The 16211-nt window shown below is 35.2% G+C and overlaps 1 protein-coding gene across 1 annotated transcript in view; it reads right to left on the reverse strand.

Annotated features, from left to right (window-relative positions):
* Positions 1-16211, reverse strand: part of calcr (calcitonin receptor) — a 75617-nt gene that overhangs the window by 39945 nt on the left and 19461 nt on the right. The window contains exon 2 of the mRNA XM_051137552.1: positions 3113-3178. Within this exon, the coding sequence (XP_050993509.1) occupies positions 3113-3157 (45 nt within the window). The 5' untranslated portion in view covers positions 3158-3178. The remainder of the gene's footprint in view (positions 1-3112; positions 3179-16211) is intronic.

The raw sequence follows: 16211 nt of genomic DNA on the forward strand, positions 1-16211 counted from the left end.
TCACAGTATCTCTGTCCATTCAAAATGGCATCCATAACATACGCCTGGCCATACCATAACCCCACCGCCACCATGGGCCACTCAATCCACAACGTTGACATCAACAAACCGCTCACCCACACGACGCCATACATGCTGTCTGCCATCTGCCCTGTATAGTGAAAACCGGGATTCATTCTTGAAGAGAACACCTCGCCAAAGTGCCAGACACCATCGAATGTGAGTGGGCAAATGCTTAAGTCGGTTACGACGACGAACTGCAGTCAGGTCGAGCCCCCGATGAGGACGACGAGCATGCAGATGAGTTTCCCTGAGACCGTTTCTTACCAACAGCTCTGGTGGACATTTCTGCAGTCAGCATGCCAATTGCAAGCCTCCTCAAAAATTGCGACATCTGTGGCATTGTGCTTTGTGATAAAACTGCACATTTTAGAGTGGCCTTTTATTGTGGCCAGCCTAAGGCACACCTGTGCAATAATCATGCTGTCTAATCAGCATCTTGATATGCCACACCTGTGAGGTGGATGGATTATCTCAGCAAAGGAGAAGTGCTCACTAACACAGATTTAGACAGATGTATGAACAATATTTGAGAGAAATTGGCCTTTTGTGTACATAGAAAAAGTCTTAGATCTTTGAGTTCAGCTCATAAAAAACGGGGGTAAAAATAAAAGTGTTTTGTTACCTTTTGAAACTTCAATTTGGGGTCAATTTGAGCAGATGATTTTACCATCGCCGTCATCCTCAGGGCACACTTCCACAGTACATTCAGCATCTGGCAAAATCAATACATTTCTTGCTGATAATTCTTTTGTAAAAAATATACTAACACTATTACACACCTCGGGTCTCTAGCAACCCTATCCACTTTTTACAAAAAATTAATCAGAAAACAGACATTCATTTATATTTTATTATTATTATTAAACAAAAATAATGACTTCATTCAATAATTTCTCCTCTTCCGTGTCAGTCTTTGATGCACGTTCAAGAGAGTACAGACAAAGCTATCGGATTTCATAAAAAATTATCTTAATTTGTGTTCCGAAGATGAACGTCTAATGGTTTTGGAACAACATGAGGGTGAGTAATTGTCATTTTTGGGTGAACTATCCCTTTAAGAACGGGCTCCCTTTCAATTCATGAGTTGGAATTTGAATTGGCCAAACTAAAAGAAGCTATTAGAAGGAGCTACTGGACTGTTATTCAAATATATTCAACATAGTCACGCACAGCTTTTGGAACAAAGCATGGACAATTACATAACTACTTTTTGACTAAACATAGACAAATATTCATGTATTCACTAATATGTAGAAAACAATTTTGATTAAAAATTGCAATTAAATTATTATTAGTAGCATCCTGGGAAATGATGTGTTCTTCAACCCTGGTACATAGATTAGCTTCGTAAATGATTTTAAATAATTAAATTCATGGAAATATGTATATATTAAATACAAACTGCTATAACTGACATTTCAAACACTGACTATTATGTAATGTTTCTAGGAGTAATCCATATGTTGTATAATCCCTGTTTGTTACCTCAATTCAACCTCAGGAATTAGACTGGGATTTAAAAGCCATTCTCCATTCATTTCCGAATGGCACACAACCACAGCACAAACACACCACAGTCTTTTTTATCCCCCCTTGCGACCTCATATGCACACCTACTCAATTCTGAGGACACCACATGGGCACTTGACATTTTAAGAGGTACGATTTCACACATGCAAACCGGCCAGATACATTCCTCTGCTCATATCAGTATTATGAAGATAAGAAATTCTTCACAGCCATTGGTGCATTTCTAGCAAAGAGTTACAGGGATAAAGCTTCACCCACAAAGACGGGCTTGATATCAGAATTCAAAGCGCATCTCTAACCATTGTGTTGCTGGTATGAGTCATCTTACAGTTCAATGGGAAGTCAAAGAGCCAATTCAAAAGTACTTTACTTTTCCCCCTTTTAGACACCGCACAGTAATGAATTCTACATTCATTTACGACTTAAACTTTGATGTCTTTGTGCGAAGATCTTAACTATGGCAGAACCTCTCAAACCCACCTTCCCATTAATGCCATTAAACAAATTTAGAAAAATCTGTGGCGGCTTCTTTAGTGCTGTGCGTCTGCCTTACCTGCACACAATAACGCATTTACAACACCAAATTCATCTGTGAGGTTTCTGATGTCCCATGTAGCAGTTTAGCAGCCGTACATATGATGTCACTCCAAACTTTGAAGTAAATGACGTCATACATACGACCACCAGGCCACCACCCAAGTCAGTCAGGAAAACCATTTGTCCTTCAATAGAAACTGAATGTCAAGAACGGATAACATCATGTTTCAAAACATCTATAGAAAAAAATATGGCACTTTTTTAGTAAAAAAAAAAATTTAGTAAACTTCTTTATACACCCATTAATACCAATCCACACCCTTGCTATCAGTTTTGTTGTTTATTCAAGCTTTAATTAAATGCCATTTCCCATTATACTTTTAAATGTGATGTGCTATCCTGCAAGCTCATTACTATTCCACTAAGTTAGATTTATATGCAGTCATGGGAAAGTAGCTTCAAGGTCAGAAATAAACAGAGAGGACTTAGACATATTAATGTCCACATACAGTTAGCAATGTATACTATTGGCTTGTTTGTGACTATAGTTGCAGTGTTAACATGGTACTAATGTACTGCATGCAGAGGGATTCATATGCTCCCATTTCATCATTCTGACACAGAGCCAGCTGCTCTGATACCAGCACTGATGGAACTCTTTGGAGCCACCATTTCATGCCTCAAGAGTTCTGTGGGTTTTCAGGTCACCTCCACTTGTAATTACCAAACTGGAGCAATTAGTGAGTAATGGATTTTTTCTACTGGATAGTTTTGGGGGTGGGGGTGGAGTAATCAGGAGAGAAATCATCTAATGACAGTTTTAAAAAAATAAAAACTTTAGTGGCCAGTGAAAGTTTGGTTCAAATGGTTTAAATGTCAAAGTTAAGCACAACAATGTATTTTGGATTAATTTCACTACAAGAACATATAAAACAAATATGCATTAAGTTGAATAATGAATGTGATGTTACGGTCCACTCACCAAGATAAATGATGTCAAAAGCCATAGGGTCTCTTGCCAACCCATGCTCTCAGATGCTGACTTTATCTGTAAACACACACACACAAAAAAAACATTAAAAAATTGTAGGAAAATGCAACAGACTTAGAATTTTATGTCGGCTTTTTAAAATTTGCTGGCCGTAAATAATTTTTACTGGACATGAAACTATGTATACTGTATCAATATCTATCTTTTTTTCCTTTGTAAAATGGGAATATTTTTTGAAAGTAATTCAATTTTTTATTCTCTAAAAAGTGCTATAGAATGAAAAAAATATATTTTGTAGTCAGTGCCTATAACTGTGTGGTTAGCGCACTGACATATAACACAACTGCGCCTCTGGCCGACACAAGGTCTTTTGCCGATCCTGCTCCCCTGCTCTCCACCCAACACTTTCCTGTCAGTCTCCACTGTCCAATCATCTAAAAGAAAAGGCTAAAATTTATTTTTTTTTATTCTTCATTTGGGAGGTGCTGGGTATAAAAGAAGTCATGCAATTCTAGTCTGAAAAAAATACTAGCCATTATAGATCAACTTCTAATGTTAAATTTTCCACTTTAGTAGACAGTTTCTATATCCTTCCTTGATTTAGTAGACATCTTTTAGTTTGAATCACTTACAGTACATTGCTAAGGGTAGATCATTTTTACAGTTTGACTTATAGGGATTGTTCACTCAAAAATGAAACTTAAAAAAAAAATAATACTTTGAACTTTATTCAACAATTTTTCTCTTTCGTGTCAGTCTTCGACAAGCATTCATGAGAGTACAGAGTAAGCTCTCGGATTTCATCAAAAATATCCTTAATTGTGACCCTGGACCACAAAACCAGTCTTAAGTAGCACATGTATTTTTGTAGCAATAGCCAAAAATACATTGTATGGGTCAAAATGATCGACTTTTTCTTCTATGCCAAAAATCATTAGGATATTAGGTAAAGATCATGTTCCATGAAGATATTTTGTAATTTTCTACTGTGAATACATCAAAACGTAATTTTTGATTAGTAATATGCATTGCCAACTTCATTTGGAGAACTTTAAAGGTGATTTTCTCAATATTTTGATTTATTTTGCACCCTCAGATTCCAGATTTTTAAATAGTTGTATCTTGGCCAAACATTGTCCTATCCTAACAAACCATACATCAATGAAAAGCTTATTTATTCAGCTTTCAGATGATGTTTAAATCTAAATTTCAAAAAATTGACCCTTATGACTTTGGTTTTGTGGTCCAGGGTCACAACTGTGTTCAGTTTTATGGTTTTGGAAAACTTGAGGGTGAGTAATTAATGTCAGAATTTTAATTTTTGGTTAACTGTTTCCTTAAGAACTGGCTTCCTTCTAATGATTTCCTTACTATCTTTCTGGGTCTTGAATGAGGTAGTTGCGCTGTTGTCTATACAGGATCAGCAAGCTTTTAGATTTCTTCAAAAATATCTTAACTTGTGTTCCAAAGATGGTTTGGAACGACATGAGGGTGAGTAATTAATGACACGATTTTAATTTTGGGGTGAACTATCCCTTTAAACCATATTATGTTATAATTCCTGAGTAATTCAGTTGCCAAAGTCATTTTATCCTCTCATTTGGCTCTTGGCGACTGTTAATTTTGGACCTTGAGCATGATATATCAGAGCTAGACTCTGGCTGTTAACCTACAGCACTGGCATGTCAAAACTGCTTTTATTAGCCCAGAGTGCCTTGTAACATTTTTATACAAAACTGTAGGTCAAACAGTCTCTGCCAACTTACCAGCAACAATATGCCATGCTAACAGTTTACCATCTGCATTCTCAACTCTGTCAGCACTTTATTATAAGAAAATGCAATCGCAATAAAGCAGAAGGGTGAGGAAGAGAAAAACACATTAAAGATGGTTAATCATTTAGTTGTCAACGTAACGTATGTTATGTATTTTCAGTTCAGTAGCTAAGATCGTAATTAGCATTCCTTTTTGCCTCTTTTTCTCATGCAATTTAAAACCCGTTTGCTCTGTGTAACTAGGTTTCAGAATGTTTGCTCTCAACACCTCTCTTTAGATCACAGTGGGGGTATTTCTCTGATAGACAGACAGACAGATACCAGGAATAGCTACTAAACCTCTGGATCCACTCAGCTGTGTTGACATTACCTCAGATTAACAGCAGCCAAGTCTCCACAGACTGCCCTGGTGTACATGTAGTTTGAGTTCTGATTTATTGGGACGTGGAGTGTATGTACCGCCTCAGGCCTCTTACTATGTTCTGTCACAACACATATCATTTTCAGAGAAGATATTTGGCTGAAAAATTACTCAGTTTTTCTTTCCAAGCAGGAGGATTCCAACCTAAAACGGGCCATTATTTTAAGAACAAATAAGAACAGCCTGAATCGCTTCAACTCCTTATGCAACCAATTTTTCGGCATGCAGTTCAACTCATAAAATGCCTTTAAAACGCACTGATGCATCTGTTCAAGTGGAAGAATAGTTGCCATATTTAGTTGTTAAATAACAGCTTGCAGTTAATCATAAGGTTCTAATGTAGGACTGGCAAAATTAACACATTAACACACAATATTGCTGTTAACACTTTACAGTAAGCTTGCATTTGTTAGCATTAGTTAACTGCATTAGTTAACACTGGTAATGAAAATTCTATTATTAATTTTTGTTAATGTAATTTCAGTATTTATTTATACATTATTGAAATCAAAATTTGTCTGTTAATATTACTTTATGGACCTGTTGTAGTTTTGTAATTAACCTTAACGATGAATAAATATTGTAACAAATGTTAAAGGGGACATTGGATGCCCATGCCGATTCTTTAGGGTCTTCATATCTGCAAAATACTCTGGTTAAAAATCCTCAATGGTCATCTAAAACAACACCCTTTTTACCTTATCAAAAACAGCTCTGTTCACAGCGACCCGAATTGGTGCGTGTTTCTTTAAAGGGGTCCTATTGTGCTCTTTTACAAAGTCTTGATTTTGTCTTGGGGGTGTACCAGAACATGCTCTCATGCTTGGTGGTTCGAAAAACGTGTTATTTTTCACATAATTTACATTATTGCAATACCTTTCTCCCTAGCCTGGCACAAATGGCTCGATTAGTTCCATGTTTGATGAAGGCCCGCCTTCCGAAAAACGAAATGTGTCGTGATTGGTTAGCTCTCCCAGTGCATTGTGATTGGCAAACAGCTTGGGAGTGCCAGGATAATCTGTAATATAACTCTTGATTGCATTCATCTGAAAGAAGGAAGTCTCATACACCTAGGATGCATGGAGAGTGAGTAAATAATGCACTACACTAGTGTTGGGTCCTGTCATCAGCCTGCGAGATCGCCAATACATGATATTATCGTGCTAATTTATTTAATTTATTTACATACTTCGTTTCATTGCCCGAAACCAGCTCCAGCATAAGACTAAAAACAGCCTAATGTTTTTAATATGACTTAAGTTGTATTTAACATGACAAAAATTGAATAAAAACATTATAATTTACTAATTATAATGCTTACATTTCCTTAGTTATACAAAAAGCAGCAACAGAAAACGAGCAAAGAACATCATCACCGATATTCTAATGGGCCATGTTGTAACATCATAACATCCGGAAATCAAATGCTGCAGTCCAAAGGAGCCGTTTGTTGTAGTTCTTGAAAAGGGATTTTTTAAAAACAAAATATTTCCCTTTGGAGTGGACTTTGAGATTTGTAACTCTGTAGATCTTTTTTATGCCCAAACATTCACACCACACACAGACTGAAATTCAAAAAGTAAAAAAGCATAATAGCACCCCATTAATTTTAGTCATAGGCTTTTGACTAAAATGCCATTTAGTTTTTGTCATATTTTGGTCTTCTGAATTATTTTAGTTTTAATCTAGTTTTAGTCTACAGTAGATTTAGTCTGTTAAAATCTAATGGGTTTAGTTAGTGTAATGCATCTATTATGCACTTCTCTAAAATTACCATAGGTTTGTTTAGGTTTAAAATATGAAGGTTTTATCAAGATAAACACACCAATTTAACTGGTGTGGTCTTTTTTTCAATGAAATAACAATGGTTATCTAGACTAATTATGCATTCTTTATAACTTGTTTCTTTATAACTTGTTTACCACATCCTTCATTCATTCAAGCAGACATATTTATTTATATAAATAAATTTAGATTATTCTTTATTAGAGCTACTAAAGTGATTCAGTCAAGAGCAGTGAGTGATTTTCTTTCTTTTTTTTTTTTTTTTTTTTGGCTTGATTAACATCAGTGCCACAGACAAAAGATGTAACCGAGTGTGTTTACGTGAAAGCTCTTTAAAAACGGACAATCTGACATCATTTTGTGTGTATTTCTCCGCTCATGCGATGCAAAAGAGTACTCGTGTGTTGTGTGAGAGTTGATGCTTTGGTGTCTGCACTCAGAAAACCAGACCAAATAGAGTTCTCTTTTGCATTATCAAATTTATCCATATGTCTGCTGTTCTCTTACTCCCAGATATTGACATTTTTGAATGTCTTATGAGACGTGCAGCAAATGTATGCCAGCTTATGATACAGTTCAAATGATTCATCAGATTCATTTTGAATGAATCTCTTCCCAAATCGCCCCTTCCTAATATTTTCGTCTCGTTTTTGTTTGTTGACGAAAATGTCAATAGATTTTCATCATAGTTTTTGTCATTCAAAATGAGTTTTTGTTTCATTATCGTCTCGTTTTCGTTGGTGAAAAAATGCATCCTTAGTGGCTCTATTGTCAAAGAAAATGAAGACTATTGTGTTCACTTTTGCATCCAAATACAAAACAGCACGGAGTAAATGGCGGACAGCGTACAACTGGCTGAGGGTGGAAATATGCTAATATGGGACAGTCGTGGGCGGGGCGTGAGCAATATGATGTCATACTGCTCAGAAAATCAAAATGGCTTGAGACTGTTTAGGTTTTTGGGGAGTGAATGGATTTTTATCATTGTAGGGTGGTTGTGTCCACACACTGTTAAAACACATTTATATGGAAAGTGAATTTTATATCCGATGTCCCCTTTAATGCATCAACTAATGTTATGACACCTTATTTTGTTAAGTGTTACTGTTACATTATAACCATTCCATTCAGTTCTAACTGTTCATTTGCAGACACTTTGTTTTCTCATTTGGGCCTTTTTATTGACTTCTGTTGTTTTTTACACCGGGCTAATGACCTTTCTGCATTTTTACATTTCATTAAGACACTATTTAGCATGTTCATTAAGCAGTTTATTGCGTGGGGACTAACACTAACCCAAACATCAACATAGTTGATTTAAGGTTTAACATCCTTGTGGGGGCATTTGGTCGCACATGCACTTACACACACGCAGCCCACGAGTCCCTAGCGGACCATGCTTTCTCAGAAAATGGGGTAAGACATTATTTACAAGTCATTTATTTATATACCAAACCTAAACGGGATGTTTAACAAAAGCCATTTCTTCGTACTCTGAAATTATTGTTATGACTGAAGCTATTTTCATGTGTGTTCAATGCAGGTTTGTTTATGGGTGAAACAAGCTGTTGCTGTTGCATAAATCTCCTTCAAGTTTCCTTTCAGTGTCAATATATTGATATGCAGATGTAATTCTGCTTTGAATATCATCCACACAACCCAAGAATCCAATAATTACATATTATTTAGCTTTCTCTGCTGCAAAAGAAATGAAATAGCCCTATTCTGATGTGACAAAGCACCCAGAAAAATGAATTATGAACACATCCCCATCACTGAATACTGTCTAGCTGGCAAATAAAAGAGGTGGAAATATAGAAAGATGGCGAGATAGAGCGCACAGTTCTGTTCAGCATGCCAGATGGCTGTGGTCAGTGGCACAGGGGAAAGAGGAAGAAATCAAGCTTGCTTAACTGCCTAATCGTTGTTTCCCAGAGTGCAGGAGGTCAGTTGTTTTTTAAATGCCTGCCAGTATCTGGATGGAATTTAGCCAAGATAGGAAAAGGACATGGGGGATAAGAATGGATCTGAGTCTTTTCAACTCTGTATAAGTTCTGGTTATTTGCCAAGGTAATTAACGTTCCTCCGTGAGGATGAATTAAAACTTTTCTTCATTAAAACTCATCATGTTTGCCAATAGGATGGGTATTCCCTACGGAAGCACCAGACTGAAGACTCAAACGTTACTTTGGAAGTAAAATTTGGAATTAAAAAAAAAATAGATGTTGAATTAGTAACCAAGACCAGATATTATTCATAAAAGTTTTTCAGAATGAAAGATTCAAGATGGCACTCATTCTTTCCTGAAGGGCTTTCAGAAATATCAACATTGTTTGTTTTGAAAAATGACTTTTAATCCTTTGGTGACTGCAAAACTCAAATCTTCTGTGGCCACTTCCTTAAACCTCTTTAAAATGGCTCAGTGAGGTCTGATAGGTAATTAACCAATTATTTTACATAATCTCCTGCATATCTTTTTGTATAATGACCACAAAACTTATATTTGACCCTTTCCTTTGGCAACTGCCGTAGTGTGTCAGTTTAGGTTTTCAAGTTTTTCTTTTTACAAAATATTAGTTTGCATGTAAATATGTTTAAATTCGTATGGAGCAATGCTAAAAGATACATAATAAGAAAAATATTTTATTTTACTATTTCACAAACAGATTTTATTAGCATCTTCGTAGACTAAAAAATGTTTTTGTAGGATTTACTTTTAAACAATTTGCACTTAGAAATTGCTAAATTTCACAAATAATTACAAAGAAATGCAAGCAATACATGACACCCTTGCAGAATCTGTGAAAATGTGAATAATTTTAACAAAATAACAGAGATCATACGAAATGCATGTTTTTTTTTTTTTATTAAGTACTGTCCTGAGTAAGATATTTTACATAAAAGATGTATTATAGTCCACAAGACCAAAAAATAGCTGAAATTATTCAAATTTAACCCAAATTTTGAGATCCATCGTTTCACACTGAGGCAAACTGAGGGACTCTAACACAACTTTTAAAAAAGGTTCAAACATTCACTGATGCTCCAGAAGGAAACACAATGCATTAAGAGCCAGGGTGTGAAAACTTTTAAACAGGATGAAGATGTCCAAATTTTTCTTATTTTGTTGAAATATAATTTTTTCCCCCCCATTTAGTACTGCCCTTTGGAAGCAACAGAAGATACCTGCATGTTTCCCGGAAGACAAATTAAGTACAATTTACCTTGATCTTCAAATTCCAAAAGTTTTCACCCCCCAGCTCTATATGTAAACATCTTTTATGTAAAATATCTTACTCAGGACAGTACTAACTAAAAAATAACATGCATTTTGTATGATCTCTCTTTTATTAAAATTATTCACCTTTTCACAGATTCTGCAAGGGGTTCCTAAACTTTTGCATAAAACTGTAAATGTGAAGTAGAAACACTGAAATAGTGCCTTTTTGTACAATGTACTCCAATAATTTTTATTTACAACTTTGAAAAAATATTTTTAGTGTATTTATAGGCAGTGTAGCTCATTTACTAACCACTTTCTTGATCCTAAAAACTTCTAAATTACACAGTACAATATTTCCAAAAACTAAATTAAAACTTACTTTATCAAAATATGTCTCAAACTATATCTCAATTTATCACACTTAATACATAATTTTCTGAAGGAAATATTAGCAGTGCTTGTCTTTGCAAAACTCACCTATGCAAAATTATGGGTTGGTTAAATTGGGTTAAGGGTATAATTTACACCAAATGTAGTATTGATAAGTAAAATGCTAAATAGATAAACAGGATGAACGTACTGTTTCTAAAAATCCTTTAGGGATAGTATCTTTTACGGTTACCTTGAGACTACCAAATTGCTAGAGACTACAAATAGAAAATTCCAGTGTTAAATTTTGATTTAAATGGATTCTTGCAAGCTGTGGGGGGTTTTCAGAAGGCAAATCAGGTGTTTTATTAAATCTTATTAAATCTTATTTATTAAATTCTGTTTTGCAGCTGACTGTTCCCAGGAACCCACTAAACCACCCCACTTCATTTGACTCAGTTCCTTTTTCACTTTACTGCTGTTAGAGTTTCTCATCCTAGATGTGCAATGACAAAAATCATTGAACATAATGAAAAGTGAGGCTGAAAGGAAAGCAGAACAAGGCTCCTTTCAACTTCTCTAGACCCTCCCCTGGGAGTGTTCCTACAAAAAAAGTCCCCTCTATAAACAAGATAGATTTGGGGGGAAGACAAGTATGATCCACATCGATATCCTCTCCCATTTACTAAAATAAGGCGTAAGTGAATTGCGAGCCATTACAGTCAGCCGTGACAGAGCACCTCAGTGTGGCTAAAGCACACTGGTATGAACGTTTAGTGCTATTGTGAAATGCAGTCTTGATGCCAGGGCTTTCAGTCCAACAGCACGCAAACTCAAGGCTGTTTCTTCCATGTGCTATTAGGCCAGCGATTTTTCTCTCTGTAATACTGAGCTTTCCTGAGAGCCTCATTTGTACTCTCGAAATCTGTCCTTGTACTATGCATCAGGTCAAAAAAGAGAAAAACATCTAACCTGCTGAAGTACAGCTGAAACGCAAGCGGATGAGGGCATCTAGGGTGTTTTGGTATATGAGAAGCACTACATTTCGACTCATTAACCCGGCTAATTCTCTCACTGAGTGAGATCCCCCTGTACAGCAATAAGCCATTAGCTGGCTTTAATAGGTGTCATATTTATATAGTACCAAAATGGACTGGAGTGATATCAAACAAGAGGACAGGAAAATGCACTCTGAGGGATATCCATAATTCAGAGAGCACTTAAAATGCTGTGGCACTGCTGCGTACTCCGCTCTACCCAGATTAGGCTCTCAGAGCTGCGAGCAGTAATGTGAATCAAGTGTAGACACAGGTACAGGTATAGTGTTGTGCTTTTCCTGGACTCTTTAATACTGCTCTGTGCTGGCACTAGGACTACTAAAAAAAATGTACAGCCACTCTTCGAGGAGACTTGTTTGGTGTTTACTAAAAATCCTGATTAGTAATGCTCTTGATAACTATACATAGAGATTTCTATATATGTAAGTGTGAAATCTGTCAGCTGTCTGCTTTTGGAAAAAAAGGGCAAATTACCATTAAAGCGCAATTCCATAAAAGCACAGATGGGAGGGGAAATTCTGTGTGTGATTTAGTAACAATGCACACATTGAAGAATACAGACATAGCCAGATCATTTCCATAATGACCTGACTCTCTACCAGGAGCAGCGCAAATAACTGCCTGCTTTAAGACGTTTTTTTGGGCGTTAAATAATGGCGCAAATACTAGTAATTTGACAAGCGCTTGCGTTGCGTGATTCATTTTAATACTCTCCTCCCATAAATTGTGTGTCTGAAAGGAAAACATCTACAAATTCATATTCAATAAGGTCAAAAATGTCCAAGCCTTTGCAGCACTAATTCTTCACTGCACATCTTTAGTAAATCCTGACAGTACTATTTTAACAGCATAAGATGGTTTGCACTGGCGCAAGCTGTTAGTAAAACAGGACCCAAATTAACTATGGCTAAAAGTCAGATCCAGCCATATATGGCGACTTCTGTAATCCGAATGAAACTTGTCATTGGCTGTGCTCTTGCTTTCGCTCTGGTTGATGTGTGTTTGTGCTGTTCTGGGAAAAGTGCGCATACAAGGAATCCCACCCTTTGTGATGTCATACAGGACTATACTTGAAAAAAACATTCCAAAACCCCAAAAGAGTGTATTTGGAACAGAAATACATCCAACTCGTTTTTTGAGACTGGTCATTTTAGAATGAGAATCCAATTATTTAGCAGTAAAAATAAGTCAGAATGCATGACATAGCATTAGACATCCTTATTAATTAGTCCAAGTAATTGCAAATAATCACTGTAAATAATATATATGACCCTGGACCACAAAACCAGTCTTAAGTAGCACAGGTATGTTTGTAGCAATAGCCAAAATTCCACTGTATGGGTCAAAATGATCATTTTTTCCTTTAAGCCAAAAATCATTAGGATATTAAGTAAAGATCATGTTCCATGAAGATATTTTGTAAATTTCCTACCATAATTATATCAAAACTTAATTTTTGATTAGTAAAATGCATTGCTAAGAACTTCATCTGTACAACTTTAAAGGTGATTTTCTCAATATTTAGATTTTTTTGCATCCTCAGATTACAGATTTTCAAATAGTGGTAACTCGACCAAATACTGTTCTATCCTAACAAGCTCATTTATTCAGCTTTCAGATGATGTATAAATCTTTGAAAAATTGACCCTTGTGACTGGTTTTGTGGTCCAGGGTCACATATGTATATACAATGCTGGGTAGTAACTAATTACATCTGGTTTATGTAATCAGACTCCAAAAAGTAAGTTCTTGTAATTAGTATGTTACATTTTAAAATGCTTGTAATCAGATTAAAGTTATTTTTCATGGATTACATGATAACACGTTATTCACACAAGGGCTGTAAATTATAAAATATTTACAAAAATTTTAATTAGTGCTGTTAAACGATTAATCGTGATTAATCGCATTTAAAATAAATGTTTTGTTTTTTTTACACAGTACAATATGTGTGTGTGTACTGTGTATATTTATTATGTATATATAAATACACATCCATGTATATATTTAAGAAAAATATGTTTATATTTATTAAAAAAATTATATATATTATCAATTACATGACTATAAATACATACATGTAAATACATGTAAATTTGTGTGTGTATTTATATATACATAATAATCATGATTAATCGTTTGACGGCATTAATTTTAATATTTATTGTCATTGTTGTTTTCATGTTTATTAGTATGTGCTTAATGAAGGGATTCCTGAACATTTTTTGTTACCTCTCAGAATAAAATATTTGCTTGAAACATTGCAGATGAATTTCACTTTTCAATCAATTGACTTGCAGGTACACAAATAAAATCTAAAAAAAATTATGTTTTACTGTTCAACTGTATCTGTTTAACTTTACTGTTTTACTGTTCAACTTTTTATATTAATATGGTATGTTTAATTGTAAGTTTTAAATATGTTTGATCAAAAGTAATATAAAAGTGTACTAAAAAGTATTCAGATTACATTACCTAAAATGAGTAATCTAGATTACATTACTAACTACAGTTTTCATTTATATCAATATGGTATATTAATTGGTAAGTTTTAAATAAATTGGATCAAAAGTAATATAAAAGTACTCTAAAAAGTAGTCAGATTACATTACTACAGTTTTCATCATGCAATCTGTAATGAGTAACAGACTACAATTTGTAAGTAGTCATTTCCTGACAAAAGCCTACAAATGAAATATTTACAATACAATGCAACAGACAAATGAATAATATATATTAGGGCTCATGACCACTGTGTAATATTTTAAACGCATTTTTTAAATAATAAATGTAAATAAAAGTAATCATATTAAATTAACATGCTTGTCAGTTTAGATAATACAGTACATGTTGCATTTACATATTACATTTCATAGTCTATAGAGATTATTTAGCTATACCAGTGTGACTTTGAAAACATATATAGTGTCATCATTCTTTAACCAATTGTTCACCTGTAAAGTTTACAGGCAATTCACACCCTGTCAAAGAGATACAGCTCAATGGCATGTGATGGCACACGATGAACATTATCTAAGATAGCTAAGGTCTCTTATGACCTTGTCCTCAGCCTCCGGACAGAAAGCCATTAGGATAAGCCCCCTATGGATCTTTATATTCCATCTGCGTGCTGAGCAATATACCTCCTTACCTGGGAAGATTGATTCCTTCAGTTCCCACATGTGTATATTGACTAGCGATTATTCTGTTGAAACCTTCATCATCAAACAGACTCTGCCATGTCTGTGCTTCCACACAATTTAACATTCAAACTACAGCTGTGTGTTTTCAGCAAAGGGGAGTCATGCACCTCTTCCCATGCTCAGCCAGCACCTTCTGATTCCTGGGTGTATATATATATATATATATATATATATTTATCTTCTCCGAATCGAGCCCTCTGTTGTGACGAGGTGCGTTAGCACTTAATCCATCTTAGCCATCGAGATTGGAGCCAGCCAAGTGCCACATGCGCTCCAGCTGTTCTTGACACAAACCCTGCAGCAGGCGCTCACAGACAGCGGCCAGGTGCGAGGAGACAACTGGCAGTAAAGCTAAACGGGAATAAAATGAAATGGAGGAGGGAGGCCGCAGCTCTCAAATGTAAAATGGCCCGTATTTTATGGTATCAGTGTCCCGTTTGCTTTATGAGGGACATACAGAACAAAAGCACAGCCAATGTGCTGATGATAGATCTCTAATCTTTATGGCCTCTGGAGAGTCAGACAGAGTTTAAAGATTTTTAAACAGGCCCTCTGTAGTCACCATCGTTTTGGGCCACACGCCTCTCCATCATTCACAACTGTGAATTGGATTGTAAGTTATTTTTCACAGTAAAGGTTGTAAAGAATGTAATACAGGATTCAATTATAAAACTCTGTCTTCAGGTTTTCACATTAAATGTCTGCCTGTGGGAATCTAATGGTTTCTAGAATCAAGAACAATAAGAGATACTATATTCATTTAAATCTATAAATGAGCTTTCTAAATGAGCTGTGTCCCAAATGATGTACTATAAACTATGCACTTATATTAAGCACTTATACTATGTATTCTCATTAGTGGAGCACAAAATTAGTCTATAAAATAAATGGAAATACACTACCAGTCAAAAGTCTTTAAAGTTTTTTTTTTTTTTTTTAAAAAGTCTCTTCTACTAACCAAGCCTGCATTGATTTGATCCAAAATACAGCAAAATATTGTATATGGGAATATTGTGAAATATTTTACAATTTAAATTCATTCTATTTCAATTTATTTTAAAATGTAATTTATTCCTGTGGGTTTTTTTAAGATTTATTTTTTGGCATTTTGCCTATATTACAGACAGGACAGCATCGGGAAATGTCCTAGAGTCAGGATTCGAACACGGGACGCCCGGACCACAATAGTGTTATATGTCGGCGCGCTGCCCACAAGGCTATGCTGATTTGCTGTTCAAGAAACATTTTTTATTATA

Source organism: Labeo rohita, chromosome 19 (assembly GCF_022985175.1).
Source record: "Labeo rohita strain BAU-BD-2019 chromosome 19, IGBB_LRoh.1.0, whole genome shotgun sequence".
Lineage (NCBI taxonomy): Eukaryota > Metazoa > Chordata > Actinopteri > Cypriniformes > Cyprinidae > Labeo > Labeo rohita.